The sequence below is a fragment of the Lolium rigidum genome, chromosome 1 (assembly GCF_022539505.1).
Source record: "Lolium rigidum isolate FL_2022 chromosome 1, APGP_CSIRO_Lrig_0.1, whole genome shotgun sequence".
In the NCBI taxonomy this organism is placed as follows: Eukaryota; Viridiplantae; Streptophyta; class Magnoliopsida; order Poales; family Poaceae; genus Lolium; species Lolium rigidum.
The window spans coordinates 272,328,239-272,336,586 of NC_061508.1; the positions used below are offsets into that span (position 1 = coordinate 272,328,239).

An 8,348-nucleotide genomic window follows, 5' to 3' on the forward strand; every position below is an offset into this window, starting at 1 on the left:
CGCGGCCTGAAGCCTCCGCGCCGCCCATGCGCGACTGGGCCGCCGGCTCCCCTGAGCAGCGCGCGCGCCCTGGCCTGTCTGGCCTCCTGGCCGGTGCCGGGCCTCACCGCCCCGCCGGCCCAGCCTCAGCCAGCTTCTCCCCCACGCGGCCGCAGCTTATCCGCCGCCCAGCGCGGCTGCTGCCCAGTCCGGTTGCTGGGCCGGTCCGACCGGGCTGCTGTCCGGCCTGGCCGGCTGCTGCTCCGGTCGACCGGCCTGGCGGCCGGCTGGGCTGTCTTTTTTACTCGTTTTTGAGCCGTTTTTCACCCGGTTTTCTCCCCAACGGTTATTTTTCTCCCTAGACTATAAATAGCCCTTCTTCCACCTTGAGCAACTAGTTCTTCCCATTCTCTCACCTCCATTGTTGCTATTTGAAGAACTTGCTCTCCCCCTTGATTCCTCCAACCATACTTGCTCATATTTGAGGATTTGAGAGAGGAGATCTAGATCTACACCTCCACCAAACCGTTTCTTCTCTAAGTGAGGGAATCTCTTGGGATCTAGATCTTGGAGTCTTTGGTTGACTTTCCCCTTGTTCTTCCTCTCCAATCTCATCCTAGCGTTAGTTGCTTTGGTGGGATTTGAGTGTGAAGGACTTGAACATCTCCGGTGTTCTTGCTTTGCATCATTGCATAGTGTTGAGCTCTCCACCACGATTTGTTCGAGTGAGAGACCGTGAGCTTGTTACTCTTGGAGGGTGACCTCCTAGTTGGCTTGCTGATTGGTGCTCCGGTGATCTCTTCAAGAAGATTGTGAAGAGGCCCGGGCTTCTCCTTCGTGGAGCTTGTGAAGTGGTTGTGGAGCTTGCCATCTCCGGAGCGGAGGAAAAGCTAACCATAAGGAAAGGGCCATTATCCTTCGTGGGTGTGGTTCGGAGAATAGGGTGAGCCTTCGTGGCGCGGGGAATCCTTCGTGGGACCTCCACTCCTCCAAACGTGACGTACCTTGTTGCAAAGCAAGAGAACACGGGAATACATCCTCGTCTCCGCGTGCCTCGGTTATTTCTATACCCGAGCTCTCTTTCCTTGTGATAGCCATCGTGCTTGAAGTACATATATCTTGCTATCACTTGTGCTACATATATCTTGTGCCTATCTTGCTTAGCTCTAGTTGCTATTGTCACACTTAGTTGAGCTTAGCATATTTAGGGTTTGTGCTTGTAAACTAAACGATAGTTTAATTCCGCATTCATACAAGACAAATCCGCAAGAGTTTGTAATTGCCTATTCACCCCCCCCCTCTAGGCGACATCTCGATCTTTCAGATATTTTTTAGCATATTAGAGAAGTGGATTGTTATCTAATATCTCCATTGCTTATCGCATCGTATTTACTATGCCTGTGATTATCGCATCGGCTGGAAAGAGTTTTCTAAAGCTAAAATTATTGAAGAACTATTTGAGACCAACAATGACTCAACAGAGGTTAAATGGTTTGGCAACATGATTTGGCAACATGATGCATCGAAAAGAAATTATTGGATGACATCAACATCGATCCCATGATTAGTGACTTCGCATTAAGAAATGTTACAAGAAAATTTTAAGGTAATATGTATAAATTATTACATATGCTACCTTGTTTGGATGCATTTAAGTGTTATTGACGACATTTTTTTATGTATATATTCATTATTACTGTCGTGATTTCTACATTAAGACTCGACATTTTAGTCTCGCCGAGGGCCCCCAAAATCTTAGGACCGGCGCATGATGGACTAAGGACTAAATTAATATCAGAGAACCATTACTACTGTGACTACGGTTCTATGAAAGCATGTCTGAAGGAAACTTTACAAGAGAAAACAGCTTTTGAGTAGGTTGTTTCAGATCGAGAGATCCAAACCTCACGATTTAGCCAGTGCGACTCTGTTTACTTGATAATATGGGCCTGCTAGTGAGGTGCCACATGCATAGCAGATTAGAAAGTTCTCTCCGTTTGTGTCTTGCACACTGATCGAACTATTTGGGAGTTTAAATAAATATTTATTTTTGAAAAAAAAATCAAAACTCAAAATTCTTGAAAGAAAGCTAGAATTTTTTATCATTTCAAATTGGTGATTAAGTGGCAAACATTGAGCTCATTTTGCATGGCCATTTTAAGGTTTTCGCATTTTTTACTTCCTTTTTTTTCAAAATTCAATCCTTTTCAATTCTGAAAAATTCTAGCAATTCAGAACCACATGAATGCCTTTGCATGGAAGTTGAGGATAATAATCACATCTTCTTTCCTTGCCCCTGGCCAAATTTCTGTGGAGCATAGTTAGGGAACTGCTTGGCTGCACGTGGAACCCTCCTGTTTTGCGGATATCTTTAGGGTCCTCCACAACCAGGTGGGACAAACCAAGTGCGTTCTTTGGATGGCGTGTGCCACATTTTTTTGAACGCTATGGAACCTTAGGAACAAGTTTACGATCGACGGGATCTCCCCAAAGCAACGTGTTGGTCAGTTATACAAAATGTCTATTTATCTGCAGGTGTGCAAGCCAGTGGCTAGGAGGCAGGATCGCGAGGCGGTGGAGTGGACGATCGGCCGGATTCGCTATCTCCATGCGACCGTTAGGGACCAAGACAAGTTCTCCCTTGGGTCTTGTATCTCCGATTTTGTTGTTTAGCTACGTGTTGGGGCACTAGCTGACTCTTTTTGCGGTGCAGTTGTTGAACTGCTTCTAAAACTTTCTATATGTGTGTGTTATGTGACTTGTTTGTACTCTGGCCGTTAAGGTTTTATTAATTTAGAGTCGAGCTCTGCTCAAGCCTTCTGTCTGAAAAAATGAACTGGGAAATTTGAGATCATGCTTGCCCAGTCTCTTTGAATGTTCTGCATTTCTTGTAAAAGTGACCCAAAATTCAATCAAAATTTGGAAGATCTCAAATCCATAAACTACTATATTTTTTCAAAAAAGGATTTGAATTTTCAAATAAACTATGCCAAACTTCCAAACAGTTGGGTTCAAATGTGGTCTAGGCCCAGGTGGTATGCAGGATAAGCAAAAGGAGAGCCGCCTCCTCTCACTACGGGAAAAATAGGCGTTGTCGTGCATCCTTTCTTTGCCGTGTGTTCCCGCACGGCAAAGATTTCTTTGCCGTGCGCACAGATAAAAACGCACGGCAAAGATCTTGGCCACGGGAAAGATAGACACGAGCGCACGGCAAAGATACGATACGATTCACGGCAATGATGGAAGAGGCCACACGGCAAAGAAATGTACACGGCAAAGGCCCAACACACCGCACGGCAAAGATTCGGTGCACGGTAAAGGCGTTAGGCATTGCCGTGTAACGTTGGCGCACGGCAAAGCAGCCTTTGCCTAGTGTTTTTAACAAACGCACGGCAAAGCAGCCTTTGCCTAGTGTAAGCGCACGGCAAAGATGTAAAAACTGGATTTCTTCTCATCTCAAAAGATGTGGCGTGGTATAGTTATCAACAAACAAACACTTAGTGGCAAGATCACATGCTTTCCCCACTATGCGTCCTAGGTTCGATTCCCGGATCGACCAACCAATTTGGGCCTTGTTTTAAATAAAACATGTTTGGCACACGGCAAAGAAGCGACCTTTGCCGTGCGGCATCGCACGGCAAAGCCTTTGCCATGCAACGTTGGCGAGTCACACGGCAAAGAAGCCTTTGCCGTCGATGGCATTGCCGTGCGATCTTTGCCGTGTGTTCCCGCACGGCAAAGCCTTTGCCGTGCATATAGTGCTCTTTGCCGTGCAAATAGTTGCACGGCAAAGACATATTTTCCCGTAGTGTCTTACGCGTGGCACCTAGCCCGGATTGTCTGAGATTGTGTCAAACTAACTAAATGGTGAGATTTACGTCCCCCCTGGAACAAGTTACCCAAAGGTTTGTTATTCTCTGACAAAAAAAAAATCATGGGTAAAAAAGTATTTTATTAATCAGGTAGGGCTACAACACGCTCGAGTTCTTGCTCCTGTAACATGATATCAGGGCTAGACCCAAGCCATACAAAAGTACGGTGGTTTGTCCTTGCAAAATTTGCAAGACAGTGAGACAGTGACTAACCCTAACCTGTAAGCGATTCACTTTTACAATTTTGAGACTGTCGGACAAGTCTCTTAATTTCTAACAAAATTCTCCTTGGTGATTTCTAATAGCCTCAATAGTTGTAGTTTTGTAATATTTGCTATGAACCAAGTGCAGGAAGGGAAGTAGCAAGTTGAAGATAATGCAATGACAATGATTTTTCTTCAAAGACAACCCTCGACCACTCCCGATAGATCTTGAAATCTACTGTAGTTTACATCTGAAATTTTCCCGGAGCCCAAGCCGTGCATCCAATCCATCTTAGAACAAACCACCCAGACATGCATGCCTCTGAAGTTTCAACAGCTCAGCTTCGTCTTTTGTACTTTTCAAACAGTCTCTCTCTCACTAAATCCCAGTTTCATCGACTCGATTATGTCCTCACCGCAGCCATACATATCCATGGTACATATGCACGTACGTATACGCGCGCGCGAGCCAGCAAGCAGAGACCCAGTTTAACGGCCATGGACGCGGCCGCCGACCTTGGAGCCCTCCTAAGATGAGAGGGACGGGTTGTTATTCATTCTATGGACACCATATTCTCGCTGGCGGCGGTGCCCCGTGCGCGCGTCCTGGAGCGCGCGGCGGCGCACGTCCCCGGCTGCCTCTACCTCTGTCTATGGGCGCCGGTGACCGCCCAGCCCTCATCCAGGTTCGCACGTCCTTCCCTGTCGCGCTGGTTTCGGTTTCCTTTCGCTCTTACCGAGCAGCGCATTGTCTCCACCGGCAGCCATTTGTTTTGCTTGGACGCGTGGATCGGCGGCGGCGGCGGTGATCGCGCACGGGCGACGTTCGAGGCGTACCGAGGAGCGCTCTGCGCCGTCGTAAGCGGGTACGCAATGTGATTCCAGTTCAAAATTCTCAGCTTCTTCTAGCTCGGTTCCACGGTGTGATCGAGTTTGCAGATGCGTGCCAGGGTGGGCGTACAAGGACGGCCGCGCGTATCTCGAGCTGCCGGAGCCGGCCCTGATGGCATCGGCGTCGCTGCAGGTGCAGCAGCGATTCTACCATGTCAGTGTACACAATAGCTTCTCTTCATTTTTCAAACGTTTGACTCGATACACACATGTTTGAAGGTTGAAGCCATTCCTGAAGTTTGCACACATTGGTCTCTTTTTCTCCCTGCAGGAAGCCGGCACGAAGGTAAGTACGTGCGTTTTTCTTGAACAGGCCACCTAACTGCTTTGTGATGCATTGCGTCGAATGAGCGAGCTGACGATCGTGGCAGATGGCGGTGTTCATGGGATGCGAGAGCGGAGAGATCGAGGTCGGGATGTCGACTACATCGGTGCCAGCGGCCACAGTGGCGGACCACGTGCAGCAGGCGCTCCTGGAGGAGATCCTCGAGCTGCCACCGGCACGTCCGTCGTCCTCGTCCTCCTCCATGCCGTCACTCTCGATCGGGAGCCCGGAGTACTCCTCTCTAATCCGCTCAATGGCGACGTCGGTCGCTGCAGCGGGCGAGCCGTCGGCCCAGTCACTGATGCTAGCGTCTCCGCTGCCCGGCTTGCTCGCGCCAGTCTACGACCGGCACGGGTTCCCGACCGCAGAACCATACGACGCCGCCGCAATGGCGGAGGCAATGCTCGCGCTCATCTCCTCCTCCGACGCGTCGACCACCTCCACGCCTCCGCCACCTCCGAGCTACTCCGCGCCCTCGTGGCTGGCGCGCCACCACACCTCACCGCGGCGGACGACGGCGTTCAAGGCGTACAGCGCGGCGAGAGCGCCGAGGGCGCGGCCGCGGCAAGGCGCGCCCGGGCAGAGGATGATCAAGACGTGCGTCTCACTCCTCGCGAGCGTGCACATGGCGATGCGCAGCCGGGAGCTCGGCGTGGCGACCCACGAGGACGGCAGAGCGCAGCCACCGCCGGCATCCGCCAGCAGCCAGCTGCACCACATGATCTCGGAGCGGCGCCGGCGCGAGCGGATCAACGACAGCTTCCAGAGCCTCAGGGCGCTGCTCCCTCCCGGGTGCAAGGTACGTCGATGAGTCAAAATCAACCATCACGCATCGACCATCTCGCGTTGCAAGATTCCAACATTTTCAAAGTTTATGATCGTCGTGCGTTCTGTAGAAAGACAAGGCCAACGTTCTCGCCAGCACGACGGAGTACATGGCCAAGCTGATATCCCAGGTGTCCCAGCTCCAAGATCAGAACCGGCAGCTCGAAGCACAGCTTGGCCTGAACCCAACCGTGATCGACGACGGCTCCTCGCAGAAAATAGAGGTGGAGGTGACCACCGGTGCATCGACGTCGACATCGTCGGCGTCCAGTCAGGCCCGAGAGGTGAGCGTGAGGCTGACGGTGCGGGCGGATTGCGACATTTCAGAGGTGCTGATCTCGCTGCTCGCCCGGCTCAAGGAGACAGGGAGTTTCGCCGTTGTCTCGGTGGACGCCAGACAACAGAGCGGTGCGCTTGCACGGGCCAGCCTCACATTGCGAGTCATGGTAAGAGCTCGACCTAATACTGATACACTATGTTGCCAATGTACTACATGCCACGTACGCATGCCTACAATAGTGCGGTCAGAGTAATGTTTAATTGGTGGTAGGCTAGTGCTTCCATGCATTCCACCGTCAAACTTAAGAGGAACCAGACGGGAAAGTTGGTGTGCTTGACTTGGGTTAGACCATTCTTGCCGAATCTCTGAAATGTATTCAGTCCTTGAGAAAAAGGATTACACGATATCTGTAGAGAATCTAGCGAGCCACTGATTTCTCAGATCAAAACTGCAGGTCAATTGGTTTACATTTGAAAATTAGGCATAGGTCAAATTGGTATTATGTTGTTTGAATTGGTTTCTGAAGACATGAGTACTCAATTGACTAATTAAGCCCTGATATATAGTTGAATACTTGAATTACACACGTTCCAAGCTTAAGCTGACCAAGACAACCAGTAAAGCTATTCTTTCTTCATGCATTGATTGCCTTATCAACTTAGGAAACATTTACACACGTATTACCTCGTTAGCTGTCCTATCATTCCAGTAGCACTCAACCATCCGTTACATCTGCCCAAAATTCTTGATGTTCTGTTTTCCACACTGTCAACGACAAGTACAGTGTTGGAGCAAACGTTCCAACGACCTGGCATGCATGGCTGGAATTGGAAAGCACCCGGTCAAAGTATACTTGCACATGAAGCTTAACTAAAGTGTTGCATACCATTCAACTGTTTGCTGCAGGAGGCCGGCTACGTGGTGGACGAGACATGGCTGAAGGAAGCTCTCACGAAGGTGGTCGAGGACGCCACAACGGCAACGGCAGCGCTGCCAGGGTCGCCGTAGGCTGGGCTCCATGTCGAGGAACTACTGCTTTGAAGCATGATATCAGTTTTGACGGTATCAGGAAGACCAGAAGGAGGCAGGAAGGGGACTCTGTTTTCTTTCTCTAGTCTATTTTGTATCACGACTGAAGACATGTTTTCTCGTTAGAAGTGTAGCCTAGTCTTCTCGATGGTAGTTTACCTGCTTGTCTATGTAGGGCCTTTGTTGCAATTTTGACATAAATGAATCTCTTCTGCCTAGGAATAGTCATTGAGAAATTTCTTTGGGCACCAAATGCACGCACTGGCCGATGAAGCTCAGTTCAGAACCAGGATGTACCCCTTCTTGCGGAAGCCCCGCGTGAAGAGGGCGCGCGTCCGCGACCGAAGCCCGTGCCCCGCCGGCATCTTCCCCTGCCTTCTTCTCTGCCTGCGGCTGTGCTGGTGCTGGCGGTGGCGGCGGCGGTGGCGGCGGGAGTGTGTGCGGCGCTAGGGTTACGGAGGAACGAGGTGCCGTCTATTTATAAATGGGGCTCGGGCCGTGGAGATGGGTGTGATTTTGGGCTAGGGTTTTTGTGTTTCTTCGTTGGGCTTAAATGGGCTAGCACGAGGATTAATTGCTGAACCTTGGGTTGGGCTATAAGCCCACGACTTGACTTGGTTTGGCAAGCCTACTTATTAGCACCGCACACCGTTCAGCTAAAAAAAACCTAAAAGCTTAAAAACGCAGCTGCGCTAGATCGCTGTCGCGAGCGCACACCTCCTATGGAAAGGAAAAGGCTAATGATCAGGTCCGGGACGGCAACGCTCGCATCGTCCGCCTCCACTGAATGACGTGTGTCCCTACGGGCCCACCCACGTGTGTTGTATCTCGGTGTTTCTTTCCTCCTCCTTCATTCTTATCCACAACCGCACGCCATTCCAACGCGTCTCCGCGATAGCTAGTGCGCTACGCCGCCGAGCCCAATCTCATCGCCTTCTGCCACG

The 8,348-nt window shown here is 50.4% G+C and overlaps 1 protein-coding gene across 1 annotated transcript; it reads left to right on the forward strand.

Annotated features, from left to right (window-relative positions):
- The first annotated feature begins 4,615 nt into the window (after positions 1–4,615).
- LOC124658966 (putative transcription factor bHLH041) lies at positions 4,616–7,383 on the forward strand. Its single transcript, XM_047196950.1, has 7 exons — positions 4,616–4,740; positions 4,819–4,920; positions 4,994–5,099; positions 5,217–5,231; positions 5,317–6,069; positions 6,167–6,541; positions 7,282–7,383. Exons 1-7 carry the CDS (start codon positions 4,616–4,618, stop codon positions 7,381–7,383), a joined length of 1,578 nt encoding a protein of 525 aa, XP_047052906.1.
- Positions 7,384–8,348: the final 965 nt, after the last annotated feature.

What these genes read in the sequence shown, in the direction of transcription:
- LOC124658966 (XM_047196950.1), top strand. Translation starts at nt 4,616, where the DNA reads ATGGACACCATATTCTCGCTGGCGGCGGTGCCCCGTGCGCGCGTCCTG. An exon ending in ACCGCCCAGCCCTCATCCAG is followed by an intron (nt 4,741 to 4,818) that starts GTTCGCACGTCC and finishes CTCCACCGGCAG; the next exon opens with CCATTTGTTTTGCTTGGACG. An exon ending in CTCTGCGCCGTCGTAAGCGG is followed by an intron (nt 4,921 to 4,993) that starts GTACGCAATGTG and finishes TCGAGTTTGCAG; the next exon opens with ATGCGTGCCAGGGTGGGCGT.